At 49.5% G+C, this 19,499-nt stretch overlaps 1 protein-coding gene across 1 annotated transcript in view; it reads left to right on the plus strand.

The window, feature by feature from the left end:
- JPH2 (junctophilin 2) overlaps window positions 1-19,499 on the plus strand; it is a 79,761-nt gene that overhangs the window by 53,301 nt on the left and 6,961 nt on the right. The window contains exons 3-5 of the mRNA XM_032142209.2: window positions 14,431-14,549; window positions 16,681-17,402; window positions 18,190-18,284. Coding sequence (XP_031998100.1) covers window positions 14,431-14,549; window positions 16,681-17,402; window positions 18,190-18,270 — 922 coding nt within the window. The 3' untranslated portion in view covers window positions 18,271-18,284. The remainder of the gene's footprint in view (window positions 1-14,430; window positions 14,550-16,680; window positions 17,403-18,189; window positions 18,285-19,499) is intronic.

The raw sequence follows: 19,499 nt of genomic DNA on the forward strand, positions 1-19,499 counted from the left end.
GAGTTTAATGAAGGTGCTGTTTGCAGAGATGTGGGCAGAAAAATTAACAAGGTATGTTAAGGCATCCAGGACCAGCAGCCATGGGAGCTGTTATACCCTAGGCCTGAAGGGGCAAGAGGTGGGCGAGAGGGAAATGGTGTGATGACTGGAGCAGGGATGGGGACAGTGCGGGTGGGTGAGAGTTGCAGCTGTGGAGGGGGGTGTTGGGGATGGGTGAGAGCTGCTGCTGTGGAGGGGGACGGTGGGGGCAGTGAGAGCTACAGCTGTGGAGGGGGGCGGTGGGGGTGGGTGAGACCTGCAGGCGTAGAGGGGGGCGGTGGGGGTAGGTAAGAGCTGAAGGTGTGGAGGGGACGGTGGGGGGTGGGTGAGAGCTGCAGGTGTGGAGGGGGATGGTGGGGGTGGGTAAGAGCTGCAGATGTGGAGGGGGACAGTGGGGGTGGGGAGAGCTGCAGGTGTGGAGGGGGACAGTGGTGGGTGGGTGAGAGCTGCAGGTGTGGAGGGAGACACTGGGGGTGGGGAGAGCTGCAGGCGTGGAGGGGGGCGGTGGAGGTGGGGAGAGCTGCAGCTGTGGAGGAGGGAGCCAGGCAGGAAGAGGGATAAGTGGAATAGACACCCAGCCCTCTCTGGCCTCTTGCTGGGGCCCCCAATTGACTGGGCGCACTGGAAGCCAGTGAGCAAGGGTGCTGGTGATGCAGGCTGTAGAGATGATCTCCCTGGGCAGAGCTGGCTAGGGAATGGATGGAGTGGGGCAAGGGGAGGAGATGGGGCAAAAGGAAAATAACCAGCCCAAATGTCTGTCTGTGTGTATGTGTGTGTGTGTCTGTCTGTCTGTCTGTCTGTCTTCCTCCCTTCCACCTCATTCCCAGTGGGCAACCTGTATTATAAGTTTCTTGCCTATCTTTCCATAAATATTCTGTATATAGAAGAGCAAACAGGTTGTCTGTTTACACAAATGTTACATACAATAGAAATTCTTTTACACCTCGCTACCTGACTTAACATATCTTGGAATTCACTCTTTGTCATACATAAAGATCAATCTTATTCCTAGGATTGGCTACATAATACTCCTTCAAATGGCTATGCCATAATTTAGTTAACCAGCTCTGTACTGCTGGACTTGGCTTTGTTTCCAATCTTTTGCTGTTACAGTGTTACAATAAATACCGTGGAGCTCACAGACTAATCAGAGAAAGGCAAAGTCACCTGGCAGCTAAATGCAAGCGATAGAAAGAGCAGACAGCTGGCAGTTAGGGTAAGCTTTCCTGGGGAAGGGTCCTGAAGGATGAGTAGGAGTTCACCAGATAAAGAAGTGAATGATGGGTATGGGGACAAAAGTTTCCAGAAGTCATTTGGGACTCGTACATGTGTCATTTTGTACAATATGAGTATATCTGTTGGTCACACTCCCAGAAGGGGAATCACTAGCACAAAAATATGTAGATGCTGGATTTTTAAAGAAAAAAATGGTTGAACAATTAAATGATAAATGTCAGTATATGGAAACATGGAAAATTACTTAAGTGAATAAATTATAAAAGTATGGCAGGAACAGCTAACACTTCTCTAGTGCTTACTCTGTGCAAGGCACTGTTCTTAGCCCTTTGTGGCCATTAACTCATTTAATTTTCATTACCCTATGATGTAGGCACTATTATTATCCCCATTGTGTTAGTTACCCATCACTGCGTAACAAATTATCCCTACACAGAGCAGCTTAAAACAACACACATTTGTTGTCTTAACAGTTCTGCAGGTCGGGTATCAGGGTATGGTAGCTGAGTCCTCTGGCTCAGGGTCTCTCTCAGGCTGCAGTCCAGGTATTGGCCAGGGCTGTGGTCTCATCTGAAAGCTCCACCAGGGAAATATCCATTTCTCAAACACGTGGTTGTTGGTAGGATCCAGTTTCTTGCAGCCTATTAGACTGAGGGGCTCAATTCCTCTCCAACATGGCAGCTTGCTTCAGCAAAGCCAGCAAGAGACTGGTGGCAAGAGAGAAGTCACAGTCTAAACGAATCATGGAAGTGACATCCCATGACTTTTGCATATTCTGTTCTTTAGATGCATGTCTCTAGGTCCAGCCCACACTCAGAGGGAAGGGATTACCCTAGGATGGGAATACAGGAGCCATATGAGAAATCTGCCTGGCATCTCTTACTTTTAAGAAGAGAAAACCAATGCACAGAGGGACTAAGTGACTCGTCTAGGTGAAAGCTAGTAAGTCAGGGATTCACACCCACATAGTGTGACTTCAGATTCCATGCTATTAACCACCATGCCTCAAAAATGGAATCTTTATTGTGTTCACAGCCCTGATAAAAAATAGGTGTGTATGTTGTGTTATAAATGGAGGGCCCCCCACAAAAACGAAAAAATAATAGGTGTGCACCTGGACAGACAAGGAAGGCTCAAAAGCTAAAATAGCTATTGTATTAGCAAAGTGACTTCAGCACACTGTTGCTTTAATATGATGGTTTTTGTAGTTTGTAAAATTTTAAAATCAGGCATAGATTTTTTGAAAAGGAAGTTTCCCCGTATGGTTTTGAAGCACTTTGTCAGCTCATGCAGTGAAAGCCTCTTTGCTGGCAGCTAGATCCAGGTTGAACTGCAGGGTCCACTACTCTGTTGGTTGGTGGGCGAGGAGCAAGGCCCAAGGTTCCCTCCCTGTCATTTCATTGGTTGCCAAAGTGCAGCCAGATCTCTGTCCTGCACAGTCAGCCAGGCGATGCCAGGCCCCAGAGAACCAGACTTTCTTGCAGATGTGAAGGATGTGGGGAACATGCTGGTAACCCAGCCCCAGGCCCTGTCAGACAGGCAGCAGGAATATCAGGAATATAAAACTCGGGGGCCTCCTGATATCCCTGGGGGATGAGGCTGGGCTGAGGCAACCACAGCTGCTGGGCTCTGTGGAAAGTGGGCATGAGCTGAAGCGGTGCAGCAGATGCAGGGGTCAGCAAAGGCTTTTGTGCCAGGGAGTCCTGGGTTTGGGCTTGAGCCAGCTCTGGACTTACTAGCTATGAGCCATGGGCAAATGATTTTCTGAGCCTGCGTTTCTTCTGCTGTAAAGTGCATCATCTTGAGGACAACATGAGATCACACAGCTTGTTTTGTTTTGTTTTGTTACTGCAGTAACAAATTACTACAAACTCGGTGGCTTAAAACAATACAGATGTATTCTTTTACAGTTCTGGAGGTTGGAAGTCTAAAGTCAGATTTCCTTCTGGAGGCTTGGAGGGGAGGATCTTTGTGCTTGTCTTTTCAACCCCTAGTGGCCCCCTGCATTCCTGAGCTTATGGCACCTTCCTCTGTCTTCAAAACACATCACTCCCATCTCTGCTCCCATCATCACATCAGCTTCTCCTCTTCTGTTATCAAATCTCCCTCTTATAAGGACACCTGTGGTTACATTTAGGGCCTACCTGTCTAACCCAGGATGACCTCTCTATCTCAAGATCCTTCATTTAATCACACCTGCAAAGCCCTCTTTGCCATAGAAGGTAACATCGACAGGTTCCAGACACTAGGACCAAATATCTTTGGGGCTATTATTCACCGATGCCTTTGGCTGAGTGTCTGGCGCATAGTTAGCTCTCAGTAAGCAGCAACTCTTTTTTTTTTTTTTTTTTTTTTTGAGACAGCCTGGTTCTGTTGCCCAGGCTAGAGTGCAGTGGTGCAATCTCGGCTCACTGCAACCTCTGCCTCCTGGATTCAAGCAATTCTCCTGTCTCAGCCTCTTAAGTAGCTGGGATTACAGATGCGCACCACCACGCCCAGCTAATTTTTGTATTTTTAGTAGAGACGAGGTTTCACCATGTTGGCCAGGCTGATCTCAAACTCCTGACCTCAAGTGATCCACCTGCCTCTGCCTCCCAAAGTGCTGGGATTATAGGCGTGAGCTTCTGCGCCCAGCCGGTCAGCAGCAACTCTTATTACTTTGCCCCGTCTTCTAGGCTGAGAGCTCAGACACCCACTCCCTCACTGGAGTAGGCTTCGCTCCAGCTGGAGGCTGGGGGATTTCAGTGGAGCCTCCAAGATGGAGAGGTTCTACATAGGGCCTGAGGGTTATCACAGCCCCCCAACCTTAGAATCCCCAACACCACCCTTGCTCCTCGCCTCAGCTAGAACAAATCTGCATCGAGCTTGCTGTGTGCCAGGCCCTGTTCCCAGTGCTTTCTGCTGGTCACTTCTGTCTCTAATCCCCACAAGCCTATGAGATAGGGGCTCTTCATAACCTCATTTTACAGATGGAAAAATCAAAGTACAGAGAATTTCAGTAAGTCACCCACAGTCATGCAGCTGTGTTCCTAACCAACTTGGAATATACCACCATGGTAACCGGGTACAGTGACATGCCCCTGTAATCTGAGCTACTTGGGAGGCTGAGGTGGGAGGATCACTTGGGCCCAGGAGTTCAAGGTTGCAGTGAGCTATGATTGTACCACTGCACCCAAGCCTGGGCAACAGAGCAAGACTCTGTCTCTTTAAAAAAAAAAAAATGTTAAAAAGAAAAAGACGAAAATGTTAATAGCAATTTTTTATTTTTAAAAATGCTCATTTTCCAAAATTTTCTTTGAGGAAGCCATTTTATTTTTATAGTATATACAATATATCTCATATTTATATTTAAAATATAAAAATAATAGAATACAAATTATGAACATATCACCCACCCCATGGGCTTTCTCCTGCCCCATAGTCTTATTCTGCACTCAAGATTTTTTACTTGGTCTTGTCTCTCTTAGCAGACTCTACATCCTTCAAGAGCAGGGGCCATGGCTGCCTTCATTATTACTTTGATTATAACAAGAATGAGCAAATGATCTAACCTCTCTGTGCCTTGGTTTCCTCATCTGTAAAGTGGTGGTAGTACCTACCTCAGAGGGTGGGATGAGCCCTTACGTTATTTCCCATTTTTTTTTATTAGAAACAGTGTTTGTAGAACTAAGTAGAAGAACTAAAACCATAAAATTTTTCGATGAAAATATAAGAGTAAATTTTTTTGACCTTGGATTAGGCAAAACCTTCTTAGCTATGACAAAAGCACAAGTGACAAAAGATAGCTAAATTGGACTTCATTAAAATAAAATAACTTTTGTACTTCAAAGGAAGAAAGTAAAAAGACAGCCCAGAGAATGGGAAAAATATTTGCAAATCATATATATGATAAGTGACTTGCATAAGAATATATAAAGAAATTTTACAACTCAATAATAAAAAGGAAAAAAAATCCAATTAAAATCTGGCGATGGATATGGATAGACATTTATCCTAAGAAGATATACAAGCAGCCATGAAGCACATAGATGCTCAACATCCATTAGCCATCAGGGAAATGCAAATCAAAACCACAATGAGATGGCACTTCCCAAACCTCTAGTATGGCAACAATCAAAACGAAGGATGGGCCGGGCGTGGTGGCTCACGCCTGTAATCCCAGCACTTTGGGAGGCTGAGGGGGGTGGATCATGAGGTCAGGAGATGAGACCACCCTGGCTAACATGATGAAACCCCGTCTCTACTAAAAATACAAAAAATCCGCCGGGCGTGGTGGCAGGCGCCTGTAATCCCAGGTACTCGGGAGGCTGAGGCAGGAGAATGACTTGAACCCAGGAGGCGGAGGTTGCAGTGAGCCAAGATTGCACCACTGCACTCCAGTCTGAGTGACAGAGCGAGACTCTGTTTCCAAAAAAAAAAAAAAAGAAGGATGATATCAAGTGTTAGGGAGGATGTGGAGAAACTGGAACTCTCATGTGTTATCGATGGAACATATATGGTACAGCCATCTCAAGACCAGTTTGGCAGATCCTCAAAAGGTTAAACATAGAGTTACCACAGGACCCAGCAATTCTGCTCCTAGGTATATACTCAGGAGGAATGAAAACATGTCCACCCAAAAACTTGCATACAGATGTCCATAGCAGCATTATTCATAATAACCAAAAAGTGGAAAGAACCCTAATATCCGTCAACTGTTGAACAGGTAAACAAAATATGGTTTATCCACACAGTGAAATATTAGTTGGCAATAAAAAGAATGAAGTACTGATGCATGCTACAATGTGGGTGAACCCTGAAATGATGTTTAAATGACACATCCATATGTTGGCAAATGAGAGAATTTTGGGAGTGAATGGTCGTCAGCATTGTTATAATAGTAACAGAAACAATAATGATAGCTAATATTTGTTACGTGCTCAGTTTATGCTAAGCACGTTTGTGCTATCTCATTTCAGACTCCCAGTAATTTTGTGAGTTTATTCTCATTTCAGAGTTGAAGAAACTGAGGCCAGAGAGCGAAGGTCAGATATCTAGATGATGGTGCTACGAATTGGACTTGAGTTTGTGCCCTTAATCCGTCTGTGAGGGGCTTCCCAGTAGGGCACTGCCTGCCTCATTGACCACTGTCCATGTCTCTAGCATCCAGTTCTGGGCTCCACATAGCAGGGGCTCAGCACACATTTGCTGAATGAGAATGAATGGAGTCCTGGGTGGGGAGGGGGAAGGTCCCATGGATCAGGGCTCCCTGACTGCACCTGCATCCTTGGGGGCAGAAAGGGCTTTCTCCTAGGGAGTTCTCTGGGCCACTGGCTGGACACCCAGCTGTGGTCCTCCCTCTAGATTAGCCTGACCCTGGTTGTTCTGGGGGAAATGGCCATGACCAGCCAGAGCTGGGGAGGAGGGGCTATCTTGGGAGAGGGTAGGGCAGTGACATTGGAAGCATCCCCACCTCAGGAAGACGCTGGGCAGCACTTTCCCTGTAACCACCTCAGCAGCCTCCAGAGAGGCTGGCAGTGGCCTGCGCCAGGGACCCTCATTATCTGCCCCCATCATCCAAACCTACCATGGGATTCCTGGGCTGAAGGATTTATTATTATTATTATTATTATTATTATTATTATTATTATACTAAAGTGAACAATTCAGTGGCATTTAGGACATTCAGGACTTTTGTTTCAGTCCCCTTCAAAACACTGTGCCTTCTCTTCTCTTCTTCTTTCTTTCTTTCTTTTCTGAGATAGGGTCTTGCTTTGTCACCCAGGCTGGAGTGCAGTGGCATAATCATAGCTCACTGCAGCCTTGACCTCCCGGGCTCAAGCAATCCTCCCACCTCAGCCTTCCAAGTAGTGGGGACCATTAGCTACCATGCCTGGCTAATGTTTTTATTTTTATTTTTTGTAGAGACGGGGTCTCACTGTGTTGCCCAGGCTAAAACTGCACTTCTCATTTTATGTAACAAGCCCTTAGGTAGCACTTCCTGTGTTCTGAGCCACGTGACTGTAACTAATTTACTCCTTACACCATTCCTTGGAGACGCGTGCCCTTATTATTCTCATTTTACAGATGAGGAGACTGGGCTCAAGGTGATGAGCAGAGCTAGGGTCTGCACCTGGGCAACCTGGGCAGAGTTACCCTTTCTTTGCCACTCCACCATGTGGTTTATAGACTTTGCTGTGAGCCCCTGCTCATCCATGGACTTCCAGAAATGTTGCCTGATTGACCTGGCAGGGCTGCATTGGGCTGCGAGCTCCCCAGGCAGCTGCTGGGTCCTATTGATTTCCATCCTTGGCCCCAGCACATGACAGACCTGGCTCAGAAGTGGTACCAGGGAGGCAGCAGCTTGGTGTCATGGGTAAGAGCTTGGGCAGGTTCACTTTCTAGTGTGTGACCTCCGGCTCTCTGAGGCCGTATGTGTTTACACAGGAGGCCATGGCGTAAGGCTGGTCACAGACTGCTCAACAAATAACCAAGATTAATATTATTCATAATAATAGTAGAGGAGACATTCATTGAGTGAATCCATTAGTACAAGGGTCGGCAGACTTTTGTAAAGGACTAGATGGTAAATATTTTGGTGTTTGTAGGTCATATGGTCTCTATGGCAACTACTCTAGACAATATGTATGAGCATAGCTGTGTTTCAACAAAATTTTGTTTATAGGGACACAGATATCTGGATTTCATATAATTTTCATGTGTCACAAAATGTTACTTTTTTTTTTTTTTTTGAGCCAGAGTCTCACTCTGTCACCCAGGCTGGAGTTGGAGTACAGTGTGCAATCTTGGCTCACTGCAACCTCTGCCTCCCAGATTCAAGTGATCTCTGCCTCAGCCTCCTAAGTAGCTGGGACCACAGGTGCTCACCACCGTGCCCAGCTGATTTTTGTATTTTTTGGTAGAGACAGTGTTTCGCCATGTTGACCAGGCTGGTCTTGATCCCCTAGCCTCAAGTGATCCACCCGCCTCAGCCTCCTATAGTGCTGGGATTATATGCGTGAGCCACCATGCCTGGCCTTACTTTTTTTTTTTCTAACCATTCAAATATATAAAAACCATTCTTAGTTCATGGTTGGTACAAAAGCTGGCAGCAGGCTGGGTTTAGCCTACCACTGTCATCTGCTGACACATGCCCTGGAATGTAACCTCTGCAAGGGATTTTTGTTTCCTTTCTTTCTTTTTTCCTTTTTTTTTGTTTAAGGTAGAGTTGGGGTCTTGCTGTGTTGCCCAGGCTGGTCTTAAACTCCTGGCCTCAAGTGATCCTCCTGCCTCAGCCTCCCAAAGTGCTGGGATTACAGGCGTGAGCCACTGTGCCTGACCATACAAGGGATTTTTGGATGTTCAGTTTGCCTCTATGTCTTCAGTGCCCAGAAAAGTGCCTAGCACATAGTAGGCACTTCATAAAGTTGTATTAAATGAATGAACCAATACATAGAGGTGGGTCTAAAACTGACTCTTTAAGGCCAAGATTGTGGCAGGAGGGGAGAGAGCCTTCCAGGTAGGGGAACAGCCTAAGCAAAGGCCTAGAGTTGGGGCAAGTCTGGTGAGTGTCCCCCTTTGGCCTCATAAAGCCACCAGTGCCTAGTGGAGACAACTGGGAAACAACCAAGCAGTTGTGGGCCTGGGAGGAGAGATGGGGAAAGGAGGCCAGGGTGGGGGCAGGTGCTTTTAGAAGTGGCTCTATTGGGTGAGAGCCCTGCTCCTACCCCAGAAACACCAGCCTTATTTTTAACCCTGCTGACAAAAGTTAATCCGAATGAAATCAAGAAGAGTCTCCCCATTCCTCCCTGGGCCCCAGTGACTGCTCCCTTCCCCCAGGCAGGGTCAGAGACATCCTCCAGACCCTCACCCAGAGGCATGGATCCAGAGACGGTGAGTGATCAGCAGAGCAGGAATGCTTCCTGATTTCCCCAGCAGGGCCTTGATTCAGGGAGGGACCCTGGTGCTGAAAGGAAAACATCCAAGGCTTCTAGGGGCTTGAGCAGGCTGAGAACAACTTCAAGATGGAGCTGGCTTTTCTCTCTGTGGAACACGTGCTTCTCAAACTTAAGTCAGGATCTGGAATATAAAACACAGATTCCTAGGCTCGTTCCCTTCAAATTCCAATGAGTCGGTCTGGGCAGAGCCTGAGAATTTGTATTTCTGAGCTTCCGGGTGATGAAGATATTGGGTGGGGGTCACGGACTGCATTAGGAGAGGCACTGGCCTAGAAGCAATAGTCTCCCAGCCACAGTGATTCCGCCTGCCCTTCACCCCGTGAGCTGCTGGTATACCCCATCCAGACTGCCTTGGGCAAGGGTCTGGAGAGCCTCAAAGGCCATACTAAGTAGCTAGGGTTTTATTTTGAGCACAGTAGGAAGACTTGCAAAGATCTGAAGCAAGGGGTGAGGCCACAGGTGAGTGGTTAAGCAAGCTCGCTGAGCCAGTGTGTGTAGGAGCAGCTGTAGGAGTGAGCCTGCAGGCAGGGGAGACACATGGGAGGGCGTGCAGGAGGAGTGGCAGAGGGTTCAAGAGTTATAAAGGGAGCCGGAGAGACCAGTGTTGGTGATTGATGGGCTGTGGATGTGGAAGGAGGTGGGGAGGGAGGGTGCTGAAGAACACTGGGGTTCCTGGCCTGAAGGCTGGGATCAGAGATTGGGAGCATGGGACAGGGGAGAAGTGCTGATAGGATGCAGCGGGTCGGGTGGTTGGAGATGGACAGGGAGTATGCTTGCTTCCAGCACAGCAGCCCTCATTGCCCTGGGCTGTGTGGCCGCCCCTGTTCTGGCTGTGCACAGTTGGTCCCCCAGAATCTTCCAGGGCTGTGGGGAGAGGCTGCCTTTTCTGCCTGAGGAGTCCTCGGCACAGCTTCCAAAGGCACCAGAAAGTGGGCATCTTTCCGCTCACATGACCAAAAAAAGGACATTTTCTCAGTTTGAAGTCTTGCCCAGCCCTTTCCCTCCCCCTCCCTCCTGGGGATATGCATGTGGCACACTCAGTTTTGATGTACAAATGTCATCCTCCTCCTCCTCTTTCACCACTGCCACCAACACCCACCATCATCATCATCATCAAGGCTAAACACTTTCACGCGTTGCCTCTCACTTAGTTTTCACAGCAACTTCAGGAGGGGAGAATTACTATTTCCACTTTACAGATGAAGAAACTGAGGCAGAGAGAGGTGAAGCCATGCATGCACCCAAGGTCCTAGACTCCCAGTGGGGTGAGGTGAGTGAGTAAGTGAGGGATCCAAATGCAGGGTCCAATCCAGGCTTTATTAAAAATTTCCTTCATAGGTTGTTCATCAAGGATTTATTTTTGCATTAATTTTGACTTTTAAAATATTGCATTAAAATGTGATTCCTCTTGATCACTGAGTTTTTTGGCAACCCCATAAATTTTGCCCCTGAGGTGAGTGCCTCGGTCATCTCACTCTGTCCCCGGCCTTGGCAGAGCCCAAATTGGAATCCAGGGCTGTTAATTCTAAAACTATGTGCTCTTAACTCTTCCCTAGGCTGCCTCCTTGCCCCTACATATGTGCATGCCTGCATGCGTGCCTTCAGCCATGTATTCATTCATTCAGTAAACATTACTATGGCAATATGGCATAGTGGAGAGGCAGGGGCTTGGAAACCAGACAGCTCCAGGTTTGGAATCTTACTCTGCTGCTTGTTATTGAGTGGAAATTGAGCCTGTGGTTAGGATACAGACTCTAGATCCCAGAATGCTTTGGTTTGAATCCTTACTCTGGTAATTACTAGCTACGTAAGCTTGGGTGGATCCTTTTTTCTTTTTGAGACGTGGTCTTGCTCAGTTGCCCAGGCTGGAGTGCAATGGTGCGATAATAGCTCACTGCAGCCTCGATCTCCTGGGCTCAAGCAACCCACCCCCCACCCCCCACTGCAGCCTCCTGAGTAGCTGGGACTACAGGCGTGTGCCACCACACCTGGCTAATTTTTTTTATTTTTTATTTTTAGTAGAGACAAGGTCTTGCTATGTTGCTTCGGCTGGTCTTGAACTCCTGAGCTCAAGTGATCTTCCTGCCTCAGCCTCCCAAAGTGCTGGGATTACAGGCATGAGCCACCATGCTGGCCTGGGTTCTTTAGAACACTCCTATGCCTTGGATGTCTCCTCTGTAGAGAGGGATGATAGGAGTAACATCTACCCTGTAGAGTTATTGGGGGTTAAATAAGTTAATTTCTGTAAAGCCCTTGGCATATACTAAGTGTTTTGTAAATGTTAACTCCTATTTTGTTTCCTTGAGCAAGACACCTTTCTGAACCTCAGTTTCCCCACCTGTGAAGTAGGAACAGGTAAACACTACCTCACTACCTCACAGTTTTGAGGTTTGTAAGGGATAAAAGGCCTGGTGCATAGTAGAAGCTTAAGGGAATTTATCCCCCTTACTGTGCGCCCAGTTCTCTGCTGGAGACTGAGGTAAAGACACACACACACATCAGGTCCCCAAGGAAGTAACTCATCTGTAGAGAGTGGACACTCTGACTTGGCTTTGCAGCTCCTCGAAGGCACCAAGTTCTTCCTCAGTCTCAGAGTCTTTGCACGTGCCCTTCTGTCTACCTGGCTCATTGACCCACCCACCTCTTAGGGGCCTAATGTATGTGTTTCTTCAAGTCTCAACTCAAATGTCAACTTCCTCAAGGAATCCTTTCCTGACCAGCCCACCTCCACCACCCATCAACCTTAAGTCTTTCTATTCTGCATTTTCATTATATTCTCTACTCCTCCTTCAGGACATATTTCACAATTATATTTAGGTACTTTTTATTTAATTGCATTTTATTAAATAGTTTTTGTGTCTGTTTACTAGCCAGCTCCCTCATCTGACAGTGGCCTTTCTGGTCCACAGAGTCTCTGTCCTCAGTTCCTGGCCATGCTCAGCTCCTGGCACAGGCTCTGGCACATGCTCAGCTACTGGTATAGAGCAAGCTTGTCTAACCCTTGCCCGTGGGCCCTATGCAGCCCAGGATGGCTTTGAATGCAGCCTAACACAAATTCGTAAACTCTCTTAAAATGTTATGGGATTTTTTTTTGTGATTTGTTTTTTTTAAGCTTATCAGCTATCATTAGTGTTAGTGCATTTTCTGTGTAGTCCATGACAATTCTTCTTCTTCCAATGTGGCCCACGGAAGCCAAAAGATTGGACACCACTGCCCGAGAGTTACGTTTCCTGGGTTTAAAATCCCAGTTCCTGCACTTCAGGACTCTGTGACCTTGGGCTAATTGCTTAACCTGTTTGCGCTTCAATTTTCTTTTCTGTAAAATAGGGATAATAATAACAGCACCAGCTTCCTAAGGCATTAGAATGAGCATATGAGATAATCTTCATAACTCCTTTAGAACCATGCCTGGCCCGTTCGGAAATTGGACTGTTATTACTTTAGTAGGTACTTCTATGAGTTAAGCTAGGCTGACAGCTGAAACAGACATCTCCCAAAGCTCAGGTACTTAACACAATGAATGTTTAAGATTTGCTCCTGTCACGTGCAACTGTGGGGCTGTGGGAAGGCGCTTTCCTCCGCGCAATCATTTATGGGCTCAGATTTCTTAACTTGGAGTCCACAGGAGGGTCTGTGGATAGATTTCAGGGGTCCATGAACTTGGATGGTGTAGGTTAGATTCCCTAGAAGTAGAGCCTGAAGTGGGGATTCTTGTATGAGTGATTTACTGAGGGAGGCTTTCAGGAGAGAGGAGAATGAGACGCAGGATGGCGTAGGGAAGGAGATGAGCTAAGATGTGGTCTCAGCTGGAGACCTGCTTCAGGCAGTCCACCAGGGGCTCTGGAGCGTGGATTGTACCTGCTGCAGCTGGAGTTCCTTCCTCGTGAGGCAAGAGGCTGACCAGTACCAGTCATCGGTATGGGCTGCCTGGGTTTAGGGGTAGGCAGGGCAGGATTTTTTTTTTTTTTTTTGAGATGGAGTCTCGCCCTATCACCCAGGCTGGAGTGCAGTGGCGCAATCTCGGCTCACTGCAAGCTCCGCCTCCCAGGTTCATGCCATTCTCCTGCCTTAGCCTCCAGAGTAGCTGGGACTACAGGTGCCCACCACCATGCCCGGCTAATTTTTTGTATTTTTTAGTAGAGACGGGGTTTCACCATGTTAGCCAGGATGGTCTCTATCTGCTGACCTCGTGATCTGCCTGCCTTGGCCTTCCGAAGTGTTGGGATTACAAGCGTGAGCCACCGTGCCTGGCCAGTAGGGCAGTATTTTAACTTCTGGAACAAGGTGGCTTCTATGGGCTACAATTCTCTGGGGGTAGTAAGGAGCCATTAGCAGCCAACACTCACATCAGCCGAGGGTAGGCACATTTGCCCAGTGAAGGGATCTGCATAGGGCACCAGAAGTACCCACTACAATGGGAAAAGCTACATCTATATTTTTATTAACTCCAACTGAAATGTAGCCTTCTCTTCAGTTATGGAAATAGGCAATAAACCATAGTAGTAGTAGTAGCAGCTGTGACTTTGCAACCAATAGAAATCTCATATATTTTCATGTCATATTACATGTTGTAATTAGATATCCTTGAAATATCCTTTATGCTAATCTATACTTTAAAATTACAGTAGTTAACAGACCTGATATTTTGTTTAATGTGATTATAAAGATATAGATGATTATTTTACAAATGTGTTCTTTTAAATATTTTGGAAACAGTATGTCAAGTAACTGCATCCTTTTGTAATCCTATGTATATTATGCATTCGAAAACATTATTCTGAGAAGGGATCCATAGGCTTCACCACATCGCCAAAAGGATCTGTGACACGAGGTTAAGTCCCTATTCTGGGGACTCAGCCTGCTCTGCATTCAACCAGCAATGCTGGGGAAAAAAGAGAGGGCACAGAAGTTTTTATGGGCCAAGCCTGGAAATAGCATACATGATGTCTTCCCATAATGCATTGGCCAGAACTCAGTCACCTGACCACACCTAACTGCAAGGGAGGCAGGGAAAGGTAGTCTATCTATGTGCTCAGAAAGAAGAAGAAATGATCTGGAGAATGCATAGCAGTCTGGGCCATGAGGCTCAATAAATATTCATAGACTGCCTGAGTGAAAGAACGCTCTGTTTAGCATGTCTCTTTGTGGGTTGGGGAGAAGGGGCAGAAGGCTGGTTCTCTGGAAGGATCCTGAGTCCTCTGCCACGTTGTCTCCGTAGGACAAGCCATGCCAAGGCCAAAGCTGAGGCAGCGGAACAGGCCGCCCTGGCTGCCAACCAGGAGTCCAACATTGCTCGCACTTTGGCCAGGGAGCTGGCTCCGGACTTCTACCAGCCAGGTAGGGCCAGCCAGGGAAGGATGGGAAGGGTAGGGCTATCCCTAGGGTGGGCGCTTTTCTTTGCTTACTGGAATCTGAGATGCCCAAGTGGTTTCCTGGATGCCCGTGAGTCTTGGAAACTGGGGCATGGTGCAAATGTGGGATGGGATGATGCAGGGGTAGGTGGGGAGACACATCTCTGCCTTCATGCTGAGCTCGTGGGGAGGGCAGCAGAGTCGCTCCAAGTGATCTTTTCTCTCTGCTTGGAGCAGGGAAGACAGTTGGAGCTGGTGAAGCTTAGAGGGGAGAAGTCACTTGTGGATGAGAGGGAAAAATGGCTTCTTGCACTTGCCCAACGGTTTCAGTCAAGCATTGAGCACTGTCCATGTGTCAGGCACTGTGCCAGGCTCTGGGGCTACATAAGTGGGGTCCAAAATCTAGGGGAGCAGAGAGTCACAAAAACAACAGAGCTAGGGGTACAATAAACAGACTCTGCATTCGTTCAAACCCTGATTCCACTGCTTCCCAGCTGTGAGACTTTGAGTGAGGTGTTTAACCTCTGTAAACCTCAGTTTCCTGATCTGTAAAATGGGAGTTAGAATGGTGCCTGCTTTTTTGTGCATGGATTAAATGCATGTAAGGTACATTCCCAGTCCTCAGTAAGCTCTCAGTGACTGTGGCTGTTGTCTCATGATTATGGTTCCATTTCACACAGCAGGATGAGCACTGTGTGTTAGAATGGGAGTGGAGGGAGCTCACAGGAAGCAGTTAGGCAAGAGGAAGTGTTAGAGAAGGCTTCCCTCAGGAGAGGCCATTTGAGCTGAATCTTGCAGGCTGAACAAGAGTCTGTTAAGTCAGTGGGTCTCAAATTTGACACAGATTGCTGGGTCCACCCCCAGAGTTTCTGACTCAGTAGGACCCGGGTGGAGCCCATGAATGAATGTGCATTTCTAAGGATCAGGCGATGGGGATGCTGCTAGTCTGAGACCACACTTTGAGAGCTGCTGTACCAGATAGTGCTGGGTGGGATGAGTGGAGGAGGTGCAAAGGCACAGAAACTCGGACAGCGCAGCATGCCAGGAAGCCACATCACAAAGTAGGCTGTGGGTCCTGAGAATCGAGGCTGCAGAGTAGGGAAGACCTCCCGGCCTTGGTAGAGATCTGGCACATGGATAGCGTGGTGGGAGCCCCTGAGGGACAGAGATGGGGATTCTCTGTGATGAAGGTTTTTTTTTTGTTTGTTTGTTTTGTTTTGTTTTTTGAGATGGAGTCTCGCTCTGTCACCAGGCTGGAGTGCAGTGGCGCGATCTCGGCTCACTGCAAACTCTGCCTCCTGGGTTCAAGCAATTCTCCTGCCTCAGCCTCCTGAGTAGCTGGGATTACAGGCATGCGCCACCATGCCCAGCTAATTTTTGTATTTTTAGTAGAGACAGGGTTTCACCATGTTGGCCAGGATGGTCTCGATCTCCTGACCTTGTGATCCGCACGCCTCGGCCTCCCAAAGTGTTGGGATTACAGGCGTGAGCCACCGCGCCCAGCCATGAAGGGTTTTTAAGTTAATGACATGATCAGATGTGTGTTTTCTAAACGTGATCCTGGCTGCAGAAAGGAGGCCAAAGGAGGCCAGATGCAAAACCTAAGAGCGAAAACCTATGCCTGGGAGGATCCCTCGCTTCTGGTCACAGCGCTCCCCCTGCTGGTCTATGCCGGTGCCTGGCCTGAGCTCCGCCTTTGACATGCATTTTCTCAATCCTTCCATTCGTATTTATAAAATAGGTATGATCAGGCGCATGTTTCAGATAAGGAAATGGAAAGAGACTCGTGCCATAGTAAAGGGCATCGCCTCTGGAGCCAGACTGCTGGGTACTAGTCCTGGCTCTGCCCTTTGACAGCTGTGTGACTTTGGGCAAGTGATTTAACCTCTCAGAGCCTCCCTTTGAGGTTCACAGTAGCATCAACTTCATAGGGTTACTACAAGGATTAGATGAGTTAATATTTGGAAAGTGCTTAGAACAGTGCCTGGCACTTGGTCAGTGCTATGTGAGTGCCGACTGAGCCCATGAATGAGGCTGGAGAGGTGAAGTGGCTGGCCCAGGATCACCCAACAGTGGTGCAGGGTTCGAGTCCAGCCTCCCTGTGTTGCCGCTGGCAGGTCCGGAATATCAGAAGCGCCGGCTGCTGCAGGAGATCCTGGAGAACTCGGAGAGCCTGCTGGAGCCCCCCGACCGGGGCGCCGGCACAGCAGGCCTCCCAGAGCCGCCCCGCGAGAGCCCGCAGCTGCACGAGCGTGAGACCCCTCGACCCGAGGGTGGCTCCCCGTCACCGGCCGGGACGCCCCCGCAGCCCAAGCGGCCCCGGCCCGGGGTGTCCAAGGACAGCCTGTTGAGCCCGGGCGCCTGGAACGGCGAGCCCAGCGGTGAGGGCGGCCGGCCAGTCACTCCGTCTGAGGGCGCGGGCCGCCGCAGCCCTGCACGTCCAGCCACCGACCGCATGGCCATCGAGGCTCTGCAGGCACCGCCTGCGCCGTCGCGGGAGCCGGAGGTGGCGCTTTACCAGGGCTACCACAGCTATGCCGTGCGCACCACGCCGCCGGAGCCCCCGCCCTTTGAGGACCAGCCCGAGCCCGAGGTCTCCGGGTCCGCGTCCGCGCCCTCGTCTCCGGCCACCGCCCCGCTGCAGGCCCCCACTCTCCGAGGCCCCGAGCCTGCACGCGAGACCCCTGCCAAGCTGGAGCCCAAGCCCATCATCCCCAAAGCCGAGCCCAGGGCCAAGGCCCGCAAGACTGAGGCCCGAGGGCTGACCAAGGCCGGGGCCAAGAAGAAGGGGCGGAAGGAGGCAGCGCTGGCGGCAGAGGCGGAGGTGGAGGTGGAAGAGGTGAGGCTGTCGGAGAATGTGTGCCTAAGGTCGGGTTCCCTAGAGGTAGCAGGGCTTGAAGCAGGATTCAGGGCAGGGGATTTGGGGTTTGCTGGGGTGCGAGAGACCGAAGCAGGATAGAGCAGGGGGAAATGCAGCAGGGCTGGGGATTAGGGGAGTATAGCCTTGGCCTGGTCCACAGAGGATGTTGGAGGGTAAATGGCCCCATGGAGTCCTCCTACCTTTGCACCTGGTATCCCATTGGCAGAGACAGTTCTCTTGAGCAGGGGGCAGCTGGGAGCCTGAGCAGCTGGAGGGTGGGTCCATTTGCCTAGTCGGGGGGGTTGGGCTGGGCACAAGCAGCATCTGCTACAAGGTGTGGCAGTGAGGGCTTCCTGAAGGTGGAGGAAGGGCCCAACAGGATTTGGGTTATAGACCTCCTGACTTATGGGAGGCAGGGAGCTAGGAACGGCGGCAACAAAGCCTGAAGCTGGGCTTTGAGGGACTGAAGAATGCGTCCCAAGGGGAATTAGCAGGATGCCTGGGTTCCAGGCCTGATTCACACACTATATGACTTGGGGCGTGATCTTGTCCCTCGCTGGGCCCTGAGGGATTTGGTTATTTCGAAGAGTCCTTCCGCTGTGATGGTCTGCCATCCAGGTGACAGGATACAGCAGTGAACAAAGCCGGCAATGCGCTTAGGAAGGTCCATCCAGAAGTTCCTGCTCTGTCCAGCGTTGCTGTGACCTGGGTGGGGGGTGTCTCAGAGGCCATGGGGACTCAGGCAGCCTCTCTCCACTGCTCCCAGGTCCCCAACACCATCCTCATCTGCATGGTGATCCTGCTGAACATCGGCCTGGCCATCCTCTTCGTTCACCTCCTGACCTGACCCTCGCCTACCAGGTGCAGCCAGCTGGCTGGAGGAGGGGTTGGGGGATAGGAGCCCCTGGGGAGTTTTGAGCACCAGGGTGGTGGGAGGAGGGACCTACTCGGTACTTGGATGACAGTCCTGTGACTAACTGAGGCCCACTCACCTGCAGAGGCAAAGACCTAGAGTGTGATTTGATACCAACACACACACACACACAGACACACACACACACACACACACACACACACTTCATTAGCTCAGTGTTTGCAGAGCACCTGCTGTCAGGTGAGCACTGAGGGCTTCATTCACTCATTCATTTGGCCAACATGTACTGCTCTGCTGGGAGCTGGGGATAGAGCAGGGACTCACTCCTGCTCTAAGAATGGGGTGAACATAATGAAAGTAACCCTGAACTTAGAGCTCATTACAGAAAAGTCTTCCCGTTCAAACACTAAGCACAACAGGTCTAGACTGAGCTCACCTGGGATGGTGGGACACTCATGTCTGTGCTCCCTTTCTCTCTCCCCCACTTCAGTCTTTAATCCCTTGGCCCCCCAGCCTGCTCCCGTTGCTCTGCCCATTGGTTCCCTCTCAGTTTTCTCCCCATGATGGAGCTGGGGGCTGGGGTAAGTTCCCGTGAAGTAGGGTGGGCTGGGCTGGGCTGAAGGAGAGTGGCCCTCACTGCTCTCAAGATGAAGCATCTACAAGACAAAATCTTTCCCCTGCTGGAACCAGCCTTCACAGCCTCAATCCCATGCTTGGCAATAATAACAGGGTTTCTGCCTTTTCCCCAGGCCCCCTTTTTTGATCCTAGCTTAGTTTGGGCTGGAGGTTCTTAATCAGCCCCAGGAGAGTCTATGCTGTCACCATGTAAACAGTCAATGTCAATACCAGCCTGGTAAGTGCTGCCATAGGGGTGAACACTTGAGCTCTGCAGGTTCCATGTTTCACAGAGGCTCTGGGAATGCTTCCTGCAGGCACTGATTCCTTTAACGACCTGAAGGGTGAAAAGGAGTGAACCGGATGACAGCGGGGGAGGAAGAGGGAAGAGATGAGTGCACCAGCAAAGGGAACAGCATGTGTAAATAAACAGGCAGGCAGCCAGGGCCAGGAGAGGCCTCGGGGACCTGTTTGTGACCTGCCGAGTATCAGAATCAAGGGACAAGGCTGTCTGGGGGGATGCAGAGGTGGGATCTTGCCCCAGAGAAGATGAACCCTGAGGCTTGAGCCCTGCACCTGGCTTGGCG

Source organism: Hylobates moloch, unplaced genomic scaffold (genome assembly GCF_009828535.3).
Source record: "Hylobates moloch isolate HMO894 unplaced genomic scaffold, HMol_V3 SCAFFOLD_21, whole genome shotgun sequence".
NCBI classification, from domain to species: Eukaryota; Metazoa; Chordata; class Mammalia; order Primates; family Hylobatidae; genus Hylobates; species Hylobates moloch.